Below are 23,987 nucleotides of genomic sequence, written 5' to 3'. Positions count from 1 at the left end.
GGAGTAAATACTGGTATTCTCTCTGTTCCTTTTTATAAGATGGTCTAACTATGTCGTAAATTAAACTGACCAAGTTTATGTAGATATAAACATATGAATATCCACAAGAGTGATTTTTGTATAGTGCGTTTACTTTAGTCCACCAGCTCACAAAAACTTCATTGAGGATCCTAAATCAACTTGTGTCTTCGTCTCGCCTTGGTCCAATGGATATAATTTCATGACCAAATTGGACGACTTGTACATATGGAGAGCTGATGTGGCATAGGAGAGGCTCGAAAGGTTTTTTTTTAAAGCCTTTTCGCGCCATTTTCCTTCGCATGAGGTGCGTGTGAGTTTGAGAAATCATGGATACCGTAAAAAAAATTGCAATCATCTTGCGGTTTCTCGTTTCTGTAACCTGATGGTTCCAGCCATGTCTTCCATGCTTGGGATAGACATCAACCATGAACGAATTTGCTAGATATTTCGTAATTCGGGGAGACTCAATTGGGGATTTATTTACATACGGTGGTGGTTGTATGAGTCGTGGTCAGTTTGTTTTGTAACCGAAGGTTTTTTTTTAAACGTACAAGTACATCCTTTTTGAACCTCTTCATTGCCACCCGTGCTAAATCATTTGGCATGGTCGCTAATTTGGGACACTTGGCTAATTGCAAGCTAAAAAATACACTTTTAGGGTCCCAAATCAAGATTTTGCAAGTTGATGAAGTAAAGTGAGCCCACATTACAAGTTAATGTATTGTCATTGCAGTTTACTCTATCTTTCTTGGAACATGAAAATTGTCTCATTGTGACGAATCATCGAAGCTAGCAAATCTCACAAAACTTTTTACCAGGCTCATTAGGATTATTTTCCTTAATGATGAGGCATAAAAAATGACCGAAGTTCAAGGTAACTTTTTGGCCAGCTACTCAGTAGAGTAACGTAAGAAGATTTTTGGAAGGAGTGAAATGCACCACTAATCATCTAACTCTTGTTGACCGGTGATCAATTTGTGGTTGTTAAACTCTCAAAATGCCCTTCTATGTCCTATATGGTCTAATATAGTATAACTCTACGTATTTCGGTGACATTACCCGTATAGAGATTGTATTAATAAGTTAGGCGATTTAGAAGGGTATTCTGAGAGTTCGAGTACTAAACTACTCAACGGAAGTTAAGTAACCAATTGTGCATTTTCACAGTTATCAGAATTCCAAAATTGTTGTTATGGTTTGCCTGATGGTTATGGTGTTGAGAAATGCACCAATGTTTTGAGGCCTTATTCCGTTTCTATGATTTTGAAAACATAAGGATAGGAAAAATAGTTTAGGAATTTTAAATGAGGTTCTATCTAATGCTTAGAATCCTTACAAATAAGACCAATTTGGACCCAATCATTTGGAATCTAACATCCTCGTTTCTATAAAACGAATGCTACACATGAGAAAAAAATTCCGAAGTGTTAAATCATGTAAAAATTATATGAGATTCGTACAAACCGAACAGGACCTAATAGGTTTTTTTTTAGGTAACCCGTTATGTCTTTTCTCATTTGAGATATATTTTTACATCACGTCCTCATCACCTATGGATGGCGGGGTGGTGCTTAACCATCCCCGACCCTTGAGATTCTGTTCTGAACCCGTCCCATCATGCATGCGATCCCCGCAGTTAACTTTAAGCAAAACAACGGCATTTATCGCATTAATGATATGACATAAACGCACGAATATCACCTTCACACACATATATACAGTCCTCAATTTAACACATAATCCATGTTGTATAGTACTAGTATTTTTTGTTTCAAAATTGATAACAGGCGGGTTAGGTGAGGTTTGCAGTGCAAGGGGCTTTGCTTGCTTGGGTTGTTAGGCGAGAGGGGCGGAGAGCGTGCTTATCTTTTGTTTGTTTCTTTGTTGTTTGTTGAGCAAAATCCTCTCTTTGGTTCCTTGTTTATCTATCTCTTGCCACTCTCTCGTGCTGCGTGCCAATCCCCATCCCAAATCCCAAATCTCAAATCTCCCCGGAGAAGTATATACCCAACAACCAACCAAGGAGAGCAGAGCAGCCAAGCAAGCAAGCGGAACGGATGGCGATGGCGGCGTCGGCGGTGAAGGCGGCGGCGGCGGACGGCGTGGTGACGTTCCTGTGGGTGCTGTGCGTGTCGACGCTGGGCGCCTCGACGGCGGCCGTGACCCGCTACCTCAGCCTCCACGAGGAAGGCGCGGCGTACGCGCTGCTCGTCACCGTCTCCCTCCTCTCGCTCCTCCTCTTCGCCTTCAACCTCCTCTGCGACGCCCTCGGCGGCGCCAGCTTCAACCCCACCGCCCTCGCCGCCTTCTACGCCGCCGGCCTCACCTCCCCTTCCCTCTTCTCCGTCGCCCTCCGCCTCCCCGCCCAGGTCCCCCTTATTTTTTCCATCAAATCGGATTCAAATTTTGAATGAGTGATGTAACCCTAGCTTAGCTGCGCAGGCGGCCGGCGCCGTGGGCGGAGCGCTGGCCATCTCGGAGCTCATGCCGGCGCAGTACAAGCACATGCTCGGCGGGCCCTCGCTCAAGGTGGACCCGCACACGGGCGCCGTCGCCGAAGGGCTGCTCACCTTCGTCATCACCCTGGCCGTCCTCTGGATCATCGTCAGGGGGCCGCGCAACGCCGTCCTCAAGACCGCCATGCTCTCCGTCTCCACCGTCTCCCTCGTCCTCGCCGGCGCCGCCTACACCGGGCCCTCCATGAACCCTGCCAACGTACAGCGCTCTACACTCTGCTCAAAAGCATTAAATCAAGCTTTATATCTTCACTCTTTTCTGCCATAGTGAAATGAACAGCAAGGTTGGTCAAGGCAGATAGATGCAAACCTTACCAGTCAACCGAATTTCGATGCTTTGTTGATGTCACACCTAGGCTTATTATCTTGAACAACTGTACTCTTGAAATGTCACACCTTAGCCATAAGTAAATAACTGAATGAGAGCTGGGAATGATAGTGCAACAGCACATATAGACACATCTATGCATTTAATCATTCACTGGTTGAACCACTGCAGAGTTCTTAACTAGTGTTACAATCAATGCAAAGACTTAGTTTTTGCTCCATTTATGGAACTCTTGAGAAACTCAAACATTTTCCGACTCTAGATCTTTTTTTTCAGTTGTTAACTTTCACTGGATAGGATTCTATTCTGTTGCATAATGTACATGGAAAATTACTCGCTGCTTTCGTTATTGTGTTTAGTTGTATGCTACTTCAATTACTTTATATTACTATGGGAGAGTGACCTTATCGTTTCCAGAACTTGATGCAATGTCAGATCTTAGTAGATTTGATGCTCTTCGCTAAATAGTACGTACTGAAATTTGGATTCATGCCGCTACACGACATTGCTCTTCTGATATAATCTGATTTTGGACTTTCTGCTCCTTTTGAACGGCATGGACAGCCTTCTGTTTTCAGTTAGATACAACGACTCTTTACAATTTTCCGGTAACTAATTTCAGTGAAATATTATGTGCAGGCGTTTGGCTGGGCGTATGTTAACGATCGTCACAACACCTGGGAGCAGCTGTACGTCTACTGGATATGCCCCTTCGTCGGCGCCACTCTCGCCGCGTGGACCTTCAGGGCTGTGTTCCCGCCACCAGCGCCTAAGCCCAAGGCCAAGAAAGCATGATCAAGTGAAGCACAAACTTGAAACCCAACAATTGGGTTCAAATGTCGGATCTGAAGAAGCCAACATGATTTGCTAGGGAGAATACAGAGAATAATTTGTGACACTGTATTTAATCACCTCAACCTTACACCAATGTGTTAACTTAAAGTGGTCATTCATCAGTCATCCATGTTTGATGTCTAATTCTGGTTTATGCTTATCTTCTTTTCCTTTTAAGAATTCAGAAAATGATGTAGAGCGAGCTAGATAAGAAAGGGTGTTAAGGACTCTTATTAGGCAGCGCTTGGCTTATTCTGACAAGGGTGTTAGGAAGTGAATATGTGGGAATTACCCACAGATTTCAATAGAACAATTGAGGAAAAATATCATGCGCCATGAAACTGACAAATTTCTTTGAGTGAATCTAAAAATAATCTTGGACTATGGTGTCGGCATATCGCAAACACGGCAACATCTGATTATGCCAAAGTTTATCTAAAATCGCGATGGAAATTCTGTAAAACCATGAAATGGAATTTAGTATTACAAAATTTATCATGATTTCGTCAATCCAAGTCACAATGACATTTTGTTATGCCGGAGTTTATCTAAAATCCCGAGCTATATGACAGAATATTTTTGGAAAAACCGTGAAATGGAATTATGTATTCCATACTCTACCATGATTTCTGATTACCCAAGCAGTCAATCCAAGTCGTATTAGTTTAATGATTCTGCCCCCCTGCTATGAAATGGAGGTCTACTAGTGCCAGTCTAGTCTAGTGTAGTCACATCACAATTAATTCACAAGAGAAGCAAAGTAAAGCAGCAGAAGCAGAAAGAGAGGAAGAGAGAGAGCAGAAGAGGAAGGAGGAGCCCATGGGGAACATACTGAAGAGGTGCTTCAGTGGAGGAGAAGAAGAAGATGGGCAGTACCCCTACTACCATCCAGCATCCAGGCCCCACTACCAGCCTCACTCTCCCCATGAGCAGGAAGAAGGCCATGGAGTGGCCGCCCTGGCTCAAGACCTCCTCAACTTTGAGTCAACAGCGTCCATGGTAACTTTATCTGCTGCATTTTGCATTCATCTTCTTTGTGTATGTAATCTGTCTGATCATCAAATCTTCCTCCTAGATGCATACATACTGCTGCTGTAATTGATCCTGCATGCATGGTTAAATGACAGATCGATTGTGCAGATTAACTGACTGTACCTGATTGCACAGTTAAGCCACGGGCATCTTCTTCTTTCCCCACCCCAACCTGGCAAAGAGAAAGATGAAGATAAACAACCTTCCCACTCTGAAATAAATTTATTTTAATTATTGATCTTTTATTGTAATTTGACAAGTTAATTTACCAGAATGATTGGGTCATTTTGGCATTGCAAACTTCATTTTAGGTCCCTTTCAGTTGCATTTGGCAAATGGATGAACGTTCATCGATTTGTATTGGAACTGAAGTATGATGCTAGATTGCAACCGCTAGCATTTCTACAAACACATCATTGCAATTTGAATTTCCTCCCTTTCTTTTGGCCGAATTGTTGCCTCCTATCTAAGGATATTTTGTTTTCCATATTGTTAGGTTCCTGAGGGGCTCAGGCAGCATGTTACTGCGTCGAAGAAAGCACAGGTTAAATGGTAGGTAGCACTTCGAAAAGGCTCTCACAGTTGAGCTCTTTTTGTTTTAATAATTAGTGCATTTGGTGTTTCGGGTTATTGATTGCAAAGTTTGTTTGGTTCCTCTAAGCTCAATTGATTTAAGGCCTATGGCTGTTAACAAAATAAGAAGGGCTGGTACTGACTTATATTTTGTAAGTTCGTGTCGTTTTCACAATGGCTTTTTTTACTTTTCTTACGATAAGGTGTTCCATACCTATCCAAACATGTGCTTTGAAATGATGAAAAAGGAGAGTAAACAGAACAAAACTACAAGCAGATTGGTGTCTTGGTGAGGTCAATCTAGTCTCTGTATTGGTGTACTTTTGTGTCAATCTTCAGAAATTTCAGGCTGAATTGTATATCATCCATGATTAGATGAGTGGATCACATTCAGGCTTCATTTTTGTCCTTACTTTAGTTCAGTGACAATTCTCTAATATTTATGCTTTGCCACAAAGAAGAATTATTAAAAGGGATATGGAAAGATGTCAAGGAAAGAAAGAGCAACAAAGGATGGTAGTTGGTAGTTTTAACTGGCAGATCCAATTAGAAATAATTAGCGTATCAAATTAACACTAACTAAGATTTACACCGAATAGAAATAATGCGATGCTTTTGATCTTTTGATTTGCACAAAACAGGTATCAGAATATGTTGGAGGCATATAAAAATACAACTCCCCCACCAAGAACACCGGCAGAGGCAGCCCAACTAGTTGCAACAGCCCTTGACTGGATCCAGAGAGCTGATTTGGAGGTAACTTAACTTCTCCTTTTAAGATCCTAAGATGATAATGCACTGATCAACAGTTATTTGTGCATTTGGAATGTGGAACCTGTAAATACTTTGTTACAAAGTGTATGTTTTCAAACTACTGTCATCTTTTAACAACTAAAAACCATTAACCCGGTAAACTGTTGCATTAATTTGGCTGTTGTTATAAGTGACTATATATGTTCCAACTCTCATGCAGAAACAAATATAATGTTTTCTCCTCAGGGCATCCTTGAATTTTACGGCTTCTCGATCCCATCACTTCCTGCAGCATCCTCAACCCACCATCCACAATTGTTACCAGAGGGAGTGCAGTTTGTCCTGAACACTTTGCCGGTCAGACGTGATCAGCTATTCGAAACTTGAACAGATGCTTTACATCTGCACTGAAATAATGGTTCTCACAGAACACTGTCTCGCTGATGATACCAGGTTAATAACAAAAATATTGGAGATGGAGATGGCTTTACTGCTTATGTCGCAACAACAGATCCGAGGGAGTCCGCAATTGTGCCATTGGAAGTGCATGAGATGGTGATTGAAAGGAATCAAGCGCGCAACCGTAGGGATTACCAGAGTGCCGATGCACTTCAAAATAGACTGAATGAAGCTGGATACAAGTATTAGAACTGAACCACTCCAGATTTCTGGTCCTGAATGTCATAATTCACAAACTTACTAATATTTCGTATGAGCAGGATATTAGTCTGTTCAGATGAAGAGATCCTAGCAAGGAAATACCGAATCAGAATGAGGTAACATATATGCTCTCAAGATTGTACATTCATATATTATAGAATAAAATAACCGGGAATACTGTAATGAAATGTACGATCTTTCATGAGTTAAAAGGGGAATCGATGCACCCGAGCTTAAGATGGCATATGGAAAGGAATCAAGGAATGCTTTGGTGAAGCTCATCGGTGGGAAAAGAACCATAATCCATGTGTATGGGCTGGACCAATTCGAGCGCTACGTCGGTGACATCTATTGCGACAATGTGTTCATCCAGGTAAAACAGTAACTGATCAGTAGGTAGCTGACATGCCTTCAATTTCAATCCTTTCATTCTGATGAAAAAACAACATTGCCTGAGTCCTTCAGGAGCAAATGCTGAAGAATGGTCACGCATGGTATTTCAAGAAGTACGACAAACGCGGGGAGTTTGCTAAAGTAAGGATTTTTATTCAAGATCTAAGTGTACCTGCACCTGCGGAATATATATACAAAATTTCTCCTTGATAAATCTGAAGAACAAAAAATATATCTTCAGTGTTGGATCGATATTATTTTTGACATGATTAATTACTAAGTCATGCTTACCTACATGCATCGAATTGTAGCTTAATTTGAGCACAGTTTGATGCCTTAGATGATTATGACGGTGATACATTCGATGATTCTGACGGCTGAGTATTCTTGACCCATTATGTATGTAGTGGGAGAGAGAGGCAAGGGCTGCATATCGAGGGCTTTTCGTATTAGAGAACCCTGAGAAGCCGTGGGACTGGAGAAAAAAGCAGCGCAATGGTGGCATTCCAGTCTGCTAGCTTCAAATGGTCAGAAAGATGTATATAGTTCATTTGGTAACTATGTGTTGGATGGATCTTGAACAGCATCACCATGTTGCAAATGAAATAATGTGTCAGCCATAAACCAAAAGCCAAAATGTCATGTTTGTTGACCAACCAACCGAGTACGGAATGAATCTTGTTAGATGAATTCTAAATCTGTGATGATGTATAATTATTAAAGTGCTATCTCATAATTATTCAGTCATGACATCAAATTCATCTGTAGAACATGAGAAAAAACTCAAAAACTATGGTTTGGGTTTTTTTCACTTATATTAAGTCTACCTACTGCTTACAATTAAGTACCATATGATCAATGAGACAACAATCTCTTTCTTTCTTGCTTGCAATAATCTAAAAATATGACTGACTAGGAACATTCATAAGCTAATTAGCTTCGCCCAGAAGCAAACGTGAAGTTTCAACATAGGATAGGCCACATATATAGCTTCTCACATCTCAACACAACTTTCTTTTCCTACAGCCAACAACTAACTAAAGTCAGATTGTCAAAAAAAGAGTCAATTTATGATCTACGTATGGTTAAAAAAATCTACCAGGACGTTGTACAGATCCCAACATTCTTTTTTTCGTATTTATTCGTCTTTCATGGCCATCTCATGCCTCCGCTTCTGCGCAACCTCGACCAGCAGACTCAGCAGGGCTTCGCATACCTGCGACGTGTCCGCCTCATCCCCAGCCTCCTCTCTCATCGAAGAATAAACCATCCAGGCATGATCTAGCTTCCGCTCTGGTCGGACTGCCAGTGACCCAGGAACTTCAGCATCCTTCCTTGTCACAAGACCATCACTCTTCTCGCCGTACCTTGCCACCAGCAGCTGCGAGCATGCTGCCATTGCTGCTGAAAGTGGCATTACAACCGGAATCCTTGCAGGATTTCCGTCACCAGCAATCGGGAGCTCCACGTGCGCGACATGAGAGAGAGCTGTCAGCACACTGGGGGTGATGCTCGCCTCAGTGTGGAATGACACAATTGGAACCTCGGGAGGCAATGGGTGCCGCGACAGGAATTCTTTCCTCCTTTCATATGTCAGATCTTCTAGTGCCTGCAGGTCACCCTGAAGAAACAACAGTGGTTGTGAGAATCAAGATTATTGTCCTCCACTGTGTAGGTTGGTTCACATGGTAATGCATGCTTGGAATGATTGAGGCAAATACCTTCAGGACTTTGGACACCAAAATCTCCATAAGTTTGCGTAGCATGACATAGTCACCAAGCTGCCCGTCTCTCAGGATATCTGAAGCAACTGGGCTTCCTCCATATGGGCTTTGAGCCAGGGCCAACCCTGCAACCTTATCTTTCAATTGTGGCCAGTAGAGAGACAAGGCTGCTGCTGCATCTACACCACCCTTGCTATGACCAAGAAGTAGCACACGTTTCCTTGATCCCCAGTATATTTCTTCTATGTAATCCTTTATCTCCCTTGCATTTTTACTTACTGAAGACTGCAGGACACTTTATTTATTTCTTGAAGAAACATAATATCAAGAGTAAAAGCGCAAATTACTTTAGGGAAGTACCTCGCTGTGAATCTTGGCAATGTGACAGACCAGACCCATCTTGGAGAAATATGCCTTCGTCTTCACAAAGTAAAGTGGCCCATGGTTACTAAACAAACCTGTAACAGTAGGAGAACATACGTAGTGAGCATGAAAGTTTGGTAACTTGTGTCCATGGCTTAAGTAGTGTCAAACTAACCTGGGATCAACAAATATACCAGCGAATCAGGTAGTTTGTGCTCCTTGTTTCTGACGAGAAGTAAAATAATCAAATGAGATAAAGCTTGAAACACGTTTGTTATAGAAAAAACATTCTTCACACATTGTAAAAACTGAGATCCAGTTTGCTATCCATGCTGACCTCACAGAGTCTAGAATCTCCAAGAATCGGGCTGTCCCATCCTCAGTTGGAGGTAAGCTCTGAACGCGTTGGAGCCATCCAATATCATCTGCCGAACCACGTACAGTTTTCCGAGCACGTTCCACGAGACTGCACACAAAGATAAATAATCCATCCACCATTAGAGGAATTCCAACTCCAAGTTAATGTAAAACAAACTAGAGCCATAATAAAATCCTCTACCCTTGGAACATTGAAGCTCCATTCTGAAAAACGCGGAAAGGCGACATCTGGCCTGAGTTTTCTTGAGAGGAACTCACAGTAAGATCTATTTCACTGTGAGACAAGCTACTGCTGGCATCAAACTCTGAAGAAGAAGAAGAAGAAGAAGAAGAAGAAGAAGAAGAAGAAGAAGAAGCCTGAAGAGCAGGCCTGCCAGTAGTCGAGACAGGCGCAAGTATTGCTAGTTCTTGGCCTTCCTCGGGTATTCCTGCATCAAGAGAGCAAAGAATAAAGGCCTGCATCAAGTGTTGACATGAATAAAGGCCTGCTTACAACACGAGGTAACCTAACCTGTGTAACCACCAGGTACTGGGAGGCACTGGGTAAAATAGGAAGCTAAATTTGCGAGATTGGACGCAGCTTGGTTTATTGCTGGGACAGGGGAGAAGAGCTGTGAATCCTCAACCCTATCGACTGAATCATCGGCCTAGATTTACGACGCATCAGCAATTGTTTTCGTTAGAAAAGGAAACGATAAAGACAGAGCAATTTTACAGAGGTCTTCAGCAACTGACCAGCAGGTTTGCATTGCATAGTACTAGCAGCAACAGATACTAGTAGCCAGTACATGAGTAACAAGAAATCACCGTAGGGAAATGGGCAGAATAATAAGGAGCAGGATTTGGTTTAGAACCTTGGATATTGATTCATTCATGAAAGGAATGAATTACTGTGCAACATAGTGTAAGTAAACTAGTAATCGATCCGCCCGTCCACCCCATCCATCAAAATTCAATTCTTGGAGGCAAGGCATGGGGAGAATTAGAATGAAGGAAGTCCAGACACATACCGAGGCAGAAGCAGAGGTAGAAGCGGAAGAAGGCTCCGGCATGGTGGATGGATGGATTTGGAAACCCTAGCTAAGCGGCGCGCTAGCAAGCAAAGGAAGGAAGGAAATCTCCAAGCCCAGGAGTGGGGAACAGACGTGATCGAAGCCGATGGGGATCTGAATAGCGTTTGCGGCGAGAGAAATTTCCGATTCCGTGGGCGATTCCTTGGCTTGGGCGTTGGGAAGAGGCGGCCGATGGATGAGTTGAGTTGGGTTTCTTTCTTTCTGCGGCGAAAAGAACCCAAGGAAGAAGAAGAAGAAGATGGCTTGTGTTCTTTTTTGCTCCACGCCAAAACCATTATAGTACTAGTATTATTTTTATTATTATATAAAAATTATACATGTATATTTATATGAACTAACAAATTCAGATAATTACTTTTGGAGAATTCACAAGTCTCAGAGAAGTAGTGTATGTAGGGGTATTTATTTTCTGTGTTTTTTTTTGAATTCTCAAAATCAATGTACATGGATCCGAGGTATTCCGTAGTTTTTTTTCTGGCTGTAAAGAAGAGTTGTTTCGGTTTTATCCTTTTTCGGAGGAGGACATGATGGAGAGAAAGGATGGCATTTAAACTGCTAACTCGAAGCATCAATATTTCACTTGCACATGCTCAAAAAAGATTCGCACGAAACAAAACAAAACAAAACAAAAAACAAGCTAGTCATAGCACCAAGCATCCATCCATCCATCCATTCATTCATTCAGACCAGACGAGTTATTACAGTCGATGAAGCAAAGCTAGCTACAACCCACAGGAATTGCCTTGAGCTTCTTCTTCTTGAGCAGCACCAGCAAAGCCGTAGGAGCTGAAATGCTTCACCCTGAACTTCCACTCTCCATTGGCAGCGTCAAACGAGATGAACTCAGCTCCCTGCTCCTCGGCCTTCTTCGCCAGCATCTCCCTGTACCTATCCACCCTCGGACCCTCCGTGTACTGATCCCCAGTCTTCTTGTTCATGCACTTGATCTTCAGGAGACTCACCACCGCCGCCCTGTTCAGGCCCTCGCCCACCGGGGGCTTCTTGCTGTCGTCCTTGTACACCACCACCTCGCGCTGGTTGAACTCCACGATCGACTCCACGTCGAGGCCCCTCACGTCCGTCTCCCCCAGGAATTTTATGCTGCCATAGCCTCGACGTCCCACAACAAAGTCCTTCACCCGGCCGCAGCAGCCTGGCTCGGCACGTTCTTTGGCCGCTAGCTCCGCCAGGCTAGGCTCCGTAAAGTAATCTGCCTGGGAGAGCAGCTTAGGCATCAACTGCTGCTGCTGCTGCTGCTTCTCAATGGTGGCACCATTCGCGTGACGCGCCGAAGCCTCAGGCTCACTTGATGCATGCTGGTCATCTCGGTTTTCCACTGGGGCAGTCCGACTTGGTGACATGGCAGCCTTATTGCGCTCCCTCCCAACAGAAGCATCTGTACACAGTTCCAAAAATCAGAAACTTTTGATGAACAAAGAATTCACATCTCAAAAACCCAACCAGTTACACATAATTCTGCAAGTTAAGGGGGAAAAAAGAACACGAATAGTTCAAGGTAAGTACCTATATGTTTCTCAAGATCAGCTGAATCCCTCGGAATTGACTGCCTGTCAAGCACAGTACGTGAAGGCCAATGCTCGGTTGAACGGATTATCAGACTTCGTGGGTTCTCTCTAGGGATGAAAAAAGCATCCGCTTTTGGTGTTGCAGGAGATTCTTCATCGTCAGCAAAGAAAGGAACCTGAAGGAATAACAACAAAAAAGAACCAGCATGACATTCATTGTTTGCTCAATGGCTGTCAAACTCCAGGAAGTATTATTACATAACCAGTCTTTACCTTGCCATCAGATGTCGCATTATATTTTCGTGGCAGCAGTTTTATCCTTCTCTGTGATAAATGCCTAGGAACCACCATCGATAAAGTTCTGCTCGGAAGGGACTTCTCAGCAACCTGCAGGGAAGCAAAATGTTTCGATCAAGAAAATGTCCTTCTCTTTGATTCCTTCCAGGTAGCTCTAGATAACCTCAGTAGCACAAACTGCTAATAAGTACCTGCCGGCACATCTCTACTAGTGTTCCACTCTAACAGAAACTACTGAAAATATAAGAAGATAGTAAAAACTAACCGGCAAACTTGATATGCCATATTGGATAGAAGGTGAAGATCCACCATTCCCAATGGACATCCGAGGCATTACTGGAAGTGTTCCGAAGGGGCTTGGAACCATAGTTGGCTGCATTACCATATTGGGCTGGCTAGTAGTTCTGAAACAAATATGCAACATGATATTACAAATCTACAAGTCAAAAGAATAATGTTTCACTACTAAGTTCAAAAGAAAAGATTCGACGTGGTTACTATTAAGTGATAATAGCTGCGACCTAATACTTTAAAGGATGATTACATCATGAACCGAGTAAAAAAGCCCATGTTCAACTATAGAGATAAACAAGCACATGGTAGCTGAAAGCCGTCAGATGCAATACTATTGACTCAAAGAACCATCATTAAGTAGTTTCTTCTTCTCCATAGTCTACACCATCCATCTCCACATTATATAAGTATTTTTTATCACATTACTACCCCATCAAGAAAGAAATCAATGAAAAAAGAATAAATGCAGATGTGGGAAGCAAACAGATGAGTCATACTGCTGTCCAAATGGGGCCAGATTCATCATGTTGGAAACACCAGAGAATGCACCTGCAGAAGTTTCCATGCGTGCAAACGTTAGAAATAAATTGAATAATTAAAAAGTTGGTGAATATTGTTCCTAAAAAAATGCGAATATTAGGAGGCAAAAACCGTAACCTGGTTGAGTCTGGAATGAGAACGAGCTTGTAGTTTGAACAGGGGCAGGTTGTTGAAATGTTGACTGAAACATAAGGAGCAAAGATCAGCTTGTTATTTGCATGTGCAACAGTTTTATGAGTATGAAGAATAACTATCTAGCATAAATACGATAACTGCAAGGGGATAAGATACTTACTGTTGCGAAAGGTGGAGATGTGTTGCTAAACAGCCCTCCAGTCATTCCAAGACTAGAAGTGTTGAACATACTAGTGGAGAAAGCTGGAGTGCTTGCTTGCTGATTAAATGAGTTGCTAAATGGCTGTTGCGTAATTGCAGGGGAAGGCTGAAACAGCCCAGCTGATTGAGTGTTATTATTAATGGATGAGCCAGTACTGAATGGATTTGTGGTTGTCGATGGTGGGTTGAATATCGAAGAAGTGGAATTTGCAAAGAGAGATGGTGAAGTGTTTGCTGAGAATGCACCAACTGGTTGTCCAAACGACTGGGTACTTGTAGATGAAGAAAATGGGCTCGGCGTAGTTGCAAAAGGTGAGGGCTTAGGAGCGAACGTATTAGCTGCTATCGGTTGATTTGGTTGAAAATTCTGCTGTGGAGGTAGAAAGCTGTTCACCGCTGGAGCTGCAGAAGGGTTTGGTCCACCTGAGGGTTCAAACATAAAACAATTCACAAATATTTCAGAAACAAGATAAGGAAAATAACACTTCAGCTAAGCAGGCGTGGTTGATACGCCAAAAAAAAGTGCTGCCTTACACTAAGCTGTACCAGAAGCCAGAACACGATATTCACCAGAGTTCATAGAAAATAAGCAGAAAGAGGGATTATAGATGAAGCAGACTACTCGATTCCAAAACCTCACCTTTGTCTTGACGCTGGTAATCTTCCCACCTCAATTCTTCATGACTCTTCTCTTTATATGCAGGCATTGCTGATATAGAATCAAACTTCGCAGCAGGTTGAGTGCCACTTGTAGCACTGTCAGGATCTGGTGTTTGCACATAAGACTGTATTCTGGTTCCTCCAGATTGATTTCCAAATGAAGATTGCCCAAACGTTGTTGCTGCTGCCTGTGAGCCTGAAACTCACAAAAGAAAGAAAGAATAAATACTGCAACAACCCAACTACTACAGCACATGGAATGTAAGGTTGTAAATGATGCACTCAACACCAAGCCTAGATTACATAACGTCAATATCCAAAATGGGAGAACCTACCAAATGGATTTGTTCCGAAGGAAGTGGTACCGGTTGTAGCTGTTGTTTGTCCAAAAGACGGCGAAGAACCAAAACTAAAAGCACTTGCTGATGTGCCAAACGAAGAAGCTGGAGCAGTGTTCACACCAAATGTTCCGGTGCCTGAAGATCCAAATGCAGGAGTCGTTGAACCAAATGTTGTGTTGCTGGAAGCGCCAAATAAGGATGTTGAGCTTGAGCCAAATGCAGGAGTTGTGGCACCGAAAGTGCTGTTGCCAAATGCTGGTTGAGTTTGCTGGAATGTGCTACCAAAAGTACTAGACTGGCTAGGAGACGATCCAAAACCCCCAAAACTTGGCTTCTGTCCAAACAAAGATCCTGCAAATTTCACACAGCAGTAGAGAGCGGCGTTACATGACAAGACACAAAATTACAGAAACAGACTTAGTAGCATCTACGTGATAACTAAATGCTGCCAAGACAAAGAGAAGTACCAAACGGATCAGGATGTTTCTCATACAAGTAAGATGGAGAAGATAAATGCAGAAACTGTGAGGGAGATACGAACCACTGCCGAAGCCGGAGGATGTGGCGCCAAACGCAGGGGTTGGCGACGCGCCAAAGGCTGGTGTGGAGCTGCCGAACGGAGAGGGCGATGGGGTGCCGAACACGGCCGTGGATGGCTGGCCAAAGGCGCCGGTCGAGGTGCTGCCAAACGCAGGGGCGGATTGCTGGCCAAAGGCACCGGTGGATGTAGTGCCAAACGCGGGGGTGGATTGCTGGCCAAAGGCACCGGTGGATGTAGTGCCAAACGCGGGGGCGGATTGCTGGCCAAATGCGCCGGTCACGGTGCTGCCAAACATGGGGGCGGATTGCTGGCCAAAGGCGCCGGTCAAGGTGCTGCCAAACGCGGGGCTGGCTTGCTGGCCAAAGGCGCCAGTCGAGGTGCTGCCAAACGCGGGGGCGGATAGCTGGCCAAAGGCGCCGGTGGATGTAGCACCAAACGCGGGGGCGGATGGCTGGCCAAAGGCGGTGACCGAGCTGCCAAAGGGTTTAGGCGCGAAGCTGTTGCTGGCGGCGCCGCCGGTCTGCCCAAATGCAGACGTCTGGCCCCCGAACGGGTTGCTCGAGGCCTGCTGCCCGAAAGCGCCGCCTGCCTGGCCCCCGAACGGGTTGCTCGAGGCCTGCTGCCCGAACGCGCCACCGGACGACTGCTGCCCGAATGCTGCAAGCAGGACGATCAGCACAGCGTGTCAGATACAATGTACAATAGGTAAAACACAAAGCTTAAAAAAACAACATTGAGAACCAGAAGGATGCAACTAATCTGCAAGAGAAAACAATCGACAATGGAAGGAAGAACCGTCCGATTAACAAACACACAAAACAGTGTGGGTGTAGTACTGCAGTAGCATGATTGTGAACAAAGTAAATTACTACTAGCACTAATTGATGGACAGCGATGGGGTGGGGGGATCTCCACCGGAAACAGATGAGCGAGCCGCGTGCGGCTACTGTAAAAGGGGGGCGGAACAGAAACCCTAGCGATGGCATGCGGATAGATAAGAGAGGGGGCCGGGGGCGGGTGCTTACGGTTGGTAGAGCCGAACATGGCTGCTGCTGCTGCTGCTTGATGATGAGGATGATGGTGGTGGTCGTCGGCGGCGGCGGGGGAAGGAGACCCGGGGCCGCGGCGGCGACGGGCGGCGGCGGCTTCTTCTTCTTCGTCGAGACGATGTGGAAGGAAGGGAAAGGGGGGATCTGGATCTGAGGCTGCACGGTGGGGCCGCCTGGGGTCTTGTATATATACCTGGCTTTTTAGCTTAGGAACAACGCCAGTGGAAGAGGAAACTGCCCGCGTAGCTTACATCCAACGCCATACTTTTTTTTTAAATAATGACGAGAAGAAATAAGGAAGAGGAAACAGCTCAAAAGAAAAAGGAAGGAAGAGGAAAGGCCGTGGGTTATTTTTGGTTGGGTCTCCTGGGTTTTATTCATCCAGGCCCATTTATATGCACTGATTAACTGCCGTCTCCCACGGAGCTGGGCTGGGCTTGTTTATTTGGTGCTTCGACAGCCTGCTGGCGACTCGGGCGTAAAAAAAAAAAAAAAAAAACAGGTCCAAACTATTCAAAACTCACTCCTCTAATAAAAAATACACAAACTGCTTGCGACCTGCTCCAAGGGGTCGTCTTTTCGTGTTGATGATATTTTTCCTTGTCGATTCGGAACTTGTCTTGCAAGGGGTTGCAAGGGGTGTTACTGGTCATCATGTTTTGTTCATCAATCTTAGGTCCCCACTTTCTTGGACGGACGGCTTATGCGGGTTTCCAAACCTATAAGGTTATTCAAATTTGTGTAATTATATGGAGGAACGTCAAGGTGCGAAGGGTGTAGGTAGAGGTGTTAATTTCAACGGACCATGATAGAGCTTTTTGTTTTGTTGAGGATCTTCGTTGTTTATGCTTGTTTCAATTATATCGATCCATTGTAATTTATTTCGTGAATCAATAAAGCCAAATCATTGTTCTTGAAAAGCAATTCAAAATTCAAATTTAATTTGGAAACATGATGAAGTGAAATGCAATGGACTTTTCCTAGCTTTTTCGAGTATACTCCGTAGAGTTAAGATACAAATGGAATAATTAATATGTGCCTCTTCATCCTAGTCACCATGATTGGCAGGGCACCAATTACATTTATTTATTAACTGAAATAAAAACTACATTAAATGTACATATCCAAAAATAATAATCACTGACACTAATTTGTACTCTGATAAGCTACCATTTCATTTCATCTCATTCTCCGGCAACCATTTCACTTCATTTCATTCCATCTAGCTAAGCAGCGGTCAACCGAGACCGCTGCGTCAGCTCTTCAAAGGCGCGCATCGCTTCGCTGTCGAGCCCTCCCGCAAACTACAAACCCCAACCAAACAAAATTAGGTATATAGAGATTACAGAAAGTTTGTGCTAGGTAATATATGAAGGATTGAAGCCAGGTAGAGTACATGATACATTTGTGATAAGAACTATAGGATATATGCATTTTGTATGCAGAGACCGGGGTAATAAAAGATTCCATTTTTTAAAAAAAAAGAGAGTGCATAAGACATGCCTGATGAACCCTATATGTGAACCGCACGCTCTGAGCAACAAGACCAGCCTCGTTCCCTCCTCCTGTATCCGCCATTATTTCCTTGAGGGCTCTCTTCATGTACACCTTTGCAAGCTTCACCGATGCCACCCTCATCTTCAAATTCAAACAAATAAATTGATAACCTCCATTTGATCGAGCCTTTATATAGAGAGAAAGTGATGCTTTGACGCTTCATATCGAGTACAAGTAGACTACCTTTGAAGCAATCCCTGAATCAAGCATCCATTCAGTCGGGATTTGAAATCCTTTATAGCACGGCATCGCCGAGTTCCTCAGGTTCACCAGTCTCTTCATGCTCTTCTCCAACCTGCCAAACAATTAAGCATTCCAGGTTCAGCGGGAAAATTTGAGGACCAGCATCATGTGTCAGGTCAATTGGTTTTTGGTTTCATACTTGTCTAGCAAGCTTGATATCTTCCTCAGAGTAGCCTCACACGAAGTAGGGCTGCCATCATCGGTGTTCAATGAAGAGATCTCTGTTACGACACACTTGAGATCCCGGTATTCAAACGCAGCTTCCCGGAGTGTGTCGGCTTTCCTCTCTGGCCAGCTAAAGTGTTTCAAGACGCCTGTCTCATCAGACTGAATTTTACAAGAACTTAATTTGATCAGTAGCCGTCTCAGATAAAAACGATAATGGGGTCAATAACCATATAATTGTGTCTGCTTGATTACCAGAGTTGAAAGTTGTTGATCAAGCCAATCAACAAAGGTCAGCACTTGCTCCACATCGGTATAAGTAGTAGTGTGGACTTTGTTGATGAGACCATTGATGAACTCTCCTTTTGTTTCGACGTCCGTTTTGATCTGAATGAAAGATAGATATGCATCTAGTCAGAAATCATGTATAGCTAACTTAATCTTATTTCCGGAATCGTTTGATGGCATAATGCTAACCGCCAATAAGTGCGTGGAGCGGTTCTGTAGCTCTCCAACGATGCTGTTGTGATGAGCAGTGCTGACAGAGGCAGCTTTCTTGGTGTCACGCTTGTTCAGGGAGTTGTACATCTCAACCAATGCGGTTGCATTGTTCACCGTGCTTATTGTACCACGTTGTGGCGGTGGAGGCGGTGGTGCTGGAGCTCTTCCGGAAATTTTACCAGGTGGCAGCGGCGGCGGCGGTGGTGGCGAGGGGGGCTTCGGCGGAGCCTGTGGTTTGCTCATGGCACTGTCCTTCTGGTTGCTTCGCTGAGACACGACGGTCTGTACCAGAATAAAAAATCATTTGCTATTTGAAACAGAGAATCAAAACTGATGAACATGGCACATCTCATGTACATAAAAGCAGGCTGTAATCTCTCTCTAAAAAAAACAGGCTGTAGACAAATTGAGCATGGTAAATCCAGTTTTTTTCTTTCAGGCAATGGAAGGAAAGATGGCTGAAGCAACTGCATAATAATCAAACAGGTCTGTACTGATATGTAACCCAACTTACATGGATGTCATGCTGCTCCTGGAGTCTGGTGATGGTGCAACAGGCAAGAGAGAGCTGGTGTGTGAGGCCGCTTTTGTGGCACTCCAGCTCGCTGTTGAGCTGCTGCAGCCTCTCCACCTCCTTCCTCAGGGCCTCCACCTCCCCACGCAGGCGGCGCATCTCCTCCTCGGCATCCTCCTTGTGCCTTCTTGGCTTTGCAGCTGCACCATTCACCACCCTCTCCTCCCTGTTGTTGCTCACCCTCACGAGCCTCCTTGCTCGAGGAGGAGTGGCAGGCGCCGGAGCTGGAGGAGAAGAACCTTCCTTGATGGCTGCTGCTCTTGGAGCCCTGGTTCGCACGGCGGCCACCAAAGCTGGCGAGGAGACCCTGCCGCCGCCATGGCCGCTGCTCAACACCTGCTGCTTCATTGTCTGTGTGAATCCAAGGAGCAGCCTAACTAACCAGTGGTCTAGTCTTGATTGCTTTGTTGCATCTGAGCTGAATACTAAGTGTCAGAAAGGAAGGTGCTGCCTGGGTGGTTGGCAACAGCAAGCATGCAGCATGTGGACTCTGGAATCAGTACAGCACAGCTGAGCTCTTATTTGTTGACTGCAAGCACAAGATACAAACAAGGCAATTATCAGAACCAGTTTCAGTGAGAAGAAGAGAGGACCATGAGAAGGCAACAGCCTGCCTGAACCTGATGGGTGTTATTAATGCACAAGCAGGGTAGGTATGCTGATTCAGTTGAGCATGGCCAATTGGCCACGGCTATTAGAGGACAAACAGGACCAGAAAGCAGAGCAGGCAACGACAGACAATAAACCAATGCTATTACTATTAACCAACCCAAATACAGTACACTGTACACTTGTGCATCACAATACGAGATCTAGTCTGCTCTACATGTAAAACAGTAATTACCCCCTCAATGTATAATTGGGATCAAGTATTCAAGCAACTTCAACAGGTGGAGTATTGCATCAATGCACGCCGAACAAAGGAAGCGATTAGAAGAAAAAGATAGTACAGACTGCACAATACAATATGTATAGCATTGGATGCTACAAACCAAATAATTAAGCCACTGACTATTTATATTTTTATATTCATGGCAGGCAGTTGACGAAAAGACAGATTAGTTGCAGCTGGAAGACTAGTATATACTTCTAGACCATGTGAGAACCACTTAGCTGAATGTATACACGTGTATTATGACGAATAGGATTTCTATCGAACTAGTGGTGAGGAGGCCAGATGGTGCACACACTAAACATAAACTAAATAAATGGAAAGGTAAAGTCTTTCTTAAAGTTACCAAAGAAAAACCAAAAGTGACAAAGTGCTTAGTGTATATTGAACAATAATTGCTTGTATATGTCTTGAAATGTACATATATCGTTGTGATGCCAAGAATAACTTTAAAATAAACTGGAGCCATCAGTTGATTACTAAAGCACATGTAGCTGAAGACTAGTTGTGATTGCCGTCTTTTATCTTTTCCTTTATAGTTAACAACTGACCCACACTCTAACTAGTTTTATACTTTAAGCAACGGTGTAATCATGAAGCATGACAGACCAACCCCAGTCCCTAAACTAAATCTAAGCTAACTGCACTAAGTGGCACAAAGACAAACGAAAGAACTCATTCCATAACAAAAAGATCAGCGTGAAGAGGCAACTCCCATGGTAGAACTATGTTCTAACTGGAGAGTATCAACACAGAAAGATCAGTGTCAAGTGGAAGAAACAGAAGAAGGAAAGCATCAGAAGAGGATCAGCAAATCGCAACCGGGTACTCCATCTCCAAACAGAAATCAGAATCAGTGATGCCAAATAATAATGAGCACATGAAATTCTTCCATAATATTCCCTACTGTATGAGGGACACATCTCCTTAAAAAAACGTACGACTACAAGGGATAAAAGGACTAACCTTGCTTTGCAGGATGCAAGAGTCAAGCAGACCCAAAGGAAATACTCCGTTAGCAGGACAGTGGAGAAGTGCTGCAACTTATAGATGCCAAGATCATGCTGCTGGATAGTGGGAAAGTAGGTGTGACACTCTGATCAAACTGAGGACCAACAATTCAATGCAGCAATTATATATATTTATAAAAAAAGCCCGGCTAGCTAGCTGTTGGTGGAATGTCTCAACATTCCTCCCCATTCACATCACTGAACAACCAACCCAACCAAAGCCACCCAAAGTGCAGATCGGTCCTATGTGTAAGCACACAGATACTTCCACCAGTAAAGCCCCTACTTCTCTGGATTAAAAAAATATACAAAAGCGTCCATGTGTTACAAGTGCATGAATTGGTCCTTGATATGTTGAAGAGCTAGTACAGCTCACCTGAGTTTGAAGCTGTTGTTAGACATGACATCAGAGCTGGAGACTGACCACCTACACTCGCTTGATAGAATTAATTCCAATAAGCCTGCAATCAAAGATAGTTTCCCCAACCGCCCTTCCAAGATTTCGCATGTACAGCTGCAAGTTTGAATCACGCATTTCAGTTGAGCAAAATATAGCAACTTGCAAGAGCACAAGTGCACATAATCAATATTTGGATTTGATACACCTGGAAACTACAAGCACTGACTAAGTGACTAATACAGGCAACCCTACTTCCTAGTAGCCTAATCTTACATCCACTACATCTAAAGGCAAATCTCTAGCTCTTTTCCATCACTTGCAATTCTCCCAGTTTTCAAAATTCTGGAGCAGCTCCTTTCTTCAGAATATCCCTCCAACGTATGGCAATGCAAGAATGGAGAACAAACCCGCCCAGCACCAGCCAAAGGGCAAGATTGACCGCCAACTATTGCCTTTGTTGGCCTCTCCTGGGAAGTCCGACCCGAAGTCCGATGAGCCAGAAATGCCTGAGCCACTCGCGTTCAGCACCGAGGATCCCGGATCAGAACCAGATGCACCAGTAACAGGGTTAGTGGATGATGTAGTAGGAGACACCGACCCGGGATTGTACCCAGCAGTAGAGCTGCAAAGATGAAATAGTTCACCATGCATATCACTACCACAAACACAAGAATTTCATGTTACCAGAATGCCAAGTTAACAATTTCCACCTTGTTGGTGAAGACATGGATGACGCCAAGACACAGGATCCCGAACCTGCATGCAAACAGGAGATGCATGAGGGATGTTTCAGAGGAACACAAGGAAAATTCCTTGAATGTATCAAGAAGGAGAAAGGAGAGTCATTCTTACTTGGATTAGCATTGGCAAGCATTGCCGCACCCCCAAAGTTGCAGCTGGAGGGTGCAGGGTTCTTCTGGTAATAGCTGTTGAAAGCGTATGACGCATGGGCTTCCAGGGTGTTTGGATAATAGCAGCTCCCCGATGGCTGTATCGGCAAGCAATCCGCTCCTCCAATGCCGCACGCGTAGTCCAGTGCATCCTGGAGCGCTGTTTCTGCTGAGCCAGCCTTGGCCACACACCAGGCCTGCTGCCCTGACACAGCTGGAGCTGTGACTGGGGTGGTGACAGGAGCAGCAGGAGGAGGCGTAATGCCGATAGTAGGCGCCATCGGGTTTGCAGCCGGGTTTGTCAATGGTGCCGATGAAGGGACTGTTGAAGGGGTGGTGACAGGATTGGTGACCGGCGTGTTCGGCGCAGAGGTCGAAGGGGTTGGCAATGGCAGTGTAGTAGAAGGGTCGGCAGAGGGTGTTGTGATAGGCGTGGGAAGAGGGTTTAAGGAAGGGATTGTGACGGTAGGGTTCGTCGACGGCACGGTGATGATCGTCGGTGTTGGGTTCGTAGATGGGACCGTGATCGGCATCGCTGGGTTGGTCACCTGAGCTGGATCCAAGTTGTCGCGGACAGTCGGTTTGCCTGCAGCAGCGACATCATTCGGAGTCGTTTATCATCAGCAAGGCAATGCTAACTCTCATGTTCTGACGGAACACAGCTACAGCTACAAGACTATTAAGTAGTCAACCAAGTGTGAGACATGCATGTGGTCCAAATATGAGGCGCTTTTTTTTGAAGCTCCAAATATGTGGAGCTAGCAAACCTTTTCTAATGCAGATTATTACAAAAGAAAAAAAACAGTTCTTGGTTCTGCAAGTACATCCTACTATATCTATGCATGATGCACATTACAACAGTCTTGGTTATACTTGTAGTACTAGTGCTCCCCAATTTGAAGGGCACTGGCGCCACACAAGAAATCAGCAAACTGAATCTGTACCAGCTAGATCGAGATGTAAAGATCACAGGAGATTTTTAATGCTGCGGAGCTCAATGCTAACCCAATGCTACTGTAGCTAGCAGTAGCAGGGGCTGTTAAGTGTTTACAGTAGAAATTTTAATGGTGAAGAACAGAAAAATAAAATTAATTACTTGTACAAGCTGTCCTGGAAGAACTAATTGATCTGAAACTAGTAGAAATGAACCGCCCGGGACGGGGGATCTATTCTAAAACATGAACTTCTAATGGCGGAGAGGCAGGGGTTTATGGCGGGTAAGCAGCAGCTAGAGAAAGAAGATGAGGAAGTGAAGTACCTGAGGCTGAGTGGAGGTGAAGGAAGAGGAGGGAGCAAGCGGGCAGCAGCAGGAGGAGGAGGAAGCGGACCTCCATTGTCGCCGGCGGGCTGCTTACCGAGCTCCAAGGAAAAGAATTTGGGGGGTCGGGTGAAGGGGAAAGATGGGATGGGGAAAGGAGAAAGGCAAAAGCTGAGAGAGAAAGCAGAGCACTCTCAGTCTCACTCTCTGACATGCAGCTGGGAGGAATGGAATACAAGTAGTATCATATTCATATACCACTACT

The 23,987-nt window shown here is 44.3% G+C and overlaps 5 protein-coding genes across 8 annotated transcripts; 2 read left to right on the top strand and 3 right to left on the bottom strand.

Moving 5' to 3' along the window:
- Positions 1-1,835: 1,835 nt before the first annotated feature.
- On the top strand, positions 1,836-3,851 carry LOC100822683 (aquaporin SIP1-1). The gene is made up of 3 exons (XM_003577858.4): positions 1,836-2,390; positions 2,464-2,736; positions 3,505-3,851. Exons 1-3 carry the CDS (start codon positions 2,079-2,081, stop codon positions 3,658-3,660), a joined length of 741 nt encoding a protein of 246 aa, XP_003577906.1. The 5' UTR covers positions 1,836-2,078; the 3' UTR covers positions 3,661-3,851.
- Positions 3,852-4,400: 549 nt separating this feature from the next.
- Positions 4,401-7,846, top strand: LOC100822376 (probable staphylococcal-like nuclease CAN2). The gene is made up of 9 exons (XM_003577857.4): positions 4,401-4,698; positions 5,228-5,283; positions 5,946-6,060; positions 6,304-6,414; positions 6,511-6,698; positions 6,777-6,833; positions 6,931-7,090; positions 7,183-7,251; positions 7,518-7,846. The coding sequence occupies exons 1-9, from the start codon at positions 4,519-4,521 to the stop codon at positions 7,626-7,628; spliced, it is 1,047 nt and encodes a 348-aa protein (XP_003577905.1). The 5' UTR covers positions 4,401-4,518; the 3' UTR covers positions 7,629-7,846.
- Positions 7,847-8,004: 158 nt separating this feature from the next.
- LOC100822065 lies at positions 8,005-10,902 on the bottom strand. 3 transcript variants are annotated; one of them, XM_010239687.3, is made up of 9 exons: positions 10,586-10,902; positions 10,311-10,349; positions 10,087-10,222; positions 9,757-10,003; positions 9,535-9,663; positions 9,373-9,422; positions 9,195-9,292; positions 8,832-9,119; positions 8,005-8,731 (listed from the first exon to the last, which is right to left on the bottom strand). In XM_010239687.3, exons 1-9 carry the CDS (start codon positions 10,625-10,627, stop codon positions 8,249-8,251), a joined length of 1,512 nt encoding a protein of 503 aa, XP_010237989.1. In that variant the 5' UTR covers positions 10,628-10,902; the 3' UTR covers positions 8,005-8,248. The 3 variants fall into 3 exon arrangements, with proteins under 3 accessions (XP_010237989.1, XP_003577904.1, XP_024318956.1); XM_003577856.4 differs by lacking the exon at positions 10,311-10,349 and having other exon boundaries at positions 10,586-10,901; XM_024463188.1 differs by lacking the exon at positions 10,311-10,349 and having other exon boundaries at positions 10,087-10,167; positions 10,586-10,648.
- A 292-nt stretch (positions 10,903-11,194) lies between these two features.
- On the bottom strand, positions 11,195-16,373 carry LOC100821753 (nuclear pore complex protein NUP98A). Its single transcript, XM_010239686.3, has 11 exons — positions 16,209-16,373; positions 15,184-15,840; positions 14,637-14,993; positions 14,282-14,497; positions 13,601-14,064; positions 13,423-13,486; positions 13,263-13,314; positions 12,737-12,875; positions 12,448-12,561; positions 12,173-12,350; positions 11,195-12,044 (listed from the first exon to the last, which is right to left on the bottom strand). The coding sequence occupies exons 1-11, from the start codon at positions 16,225-16,227 to the stop codon at positions 11,371-11,373; spliced, it is 2,934 nt and encodes a 977-aa protein (XP_010237988.1). The 5' UTR covers positions 16,228-16,373; the 3' UTR covers positions 11,195-11,370.
- Positions 16,374-17,187: 814 nt separating this feature from the next.
- On the bottom strand, positions 17,188-23,956 carry LOC100841367 (protein CHUP1, chloroplastic). Of its 2 annotated transcripts, XM_010239685.3 has the most exons (10): positions 23,723-23,938; positions 21,551-21,688; positions 21,131-21,464; positions 19,213-19,801; positions 18,675-18,980; positions 18,453-18,584; positions 18,172-18,359; positions 17,973-18,084; positions 17,736-17,870; positions 17,188-17,536 (listed from the first exon to the last, which is right to left on the bottom strand). In XM_010239685.3, the coding sequence occupies exons 4-10, from the start codon at positions 19,618-19,620 to the stop codon at positions 17,459-17,461; spliced, it is 1,359 nt and encodes a 452-aa protein (XP_010237987.1). In that variant the 5' UTR covers positions 19,621-19,801; positions 21,131-21,464; positions 21,551-21,688; positions 23,723-23,938; the 3' UTR covers positions 17,188-17,458. The 2 variants fall into 2 exon arrangements, with proteins under 2 accessions (XP_010237987.1, XP_003577902.2); XM_003577854.3 differs by lacking the exons at positions 17,188-17,536; positions 17,736-17,870; positions 17,973-18,084; ... (4 more) ...; positions 21,131-21,464; positions 21,551-21,688 and adding exons at positions 21,696-22,196; positions 22,285-22,330; positions 22,427-23,050 and having other exon boundaries at positions 23,723-23,956.
- Positions 23,957-23,987: the final 31 nt, after the last annotated feature.

The sequence above is a fragment of the Brachypodium distachyon genome, chromosome 4 (genome assembly GCF_000005505.3).
Source record: "Brachypodium distachyon strain Bd21 chromosome 4, Brachypodium_distachyon_v3.0, whole genome shotgun sequence".
Classification (NCBI taxonomy): Eukaryota; Viridiplantae; Streptophyta; class Magnoliopsida; order Poales; family Poaceae; genus Brachypodium; species Brachypodium distachyon.
The sequence above is the reverse complement of the archived record's forward strand: the minus strand, read 5'-3'. Positions and strand labels throughout refer to the sequence as shown.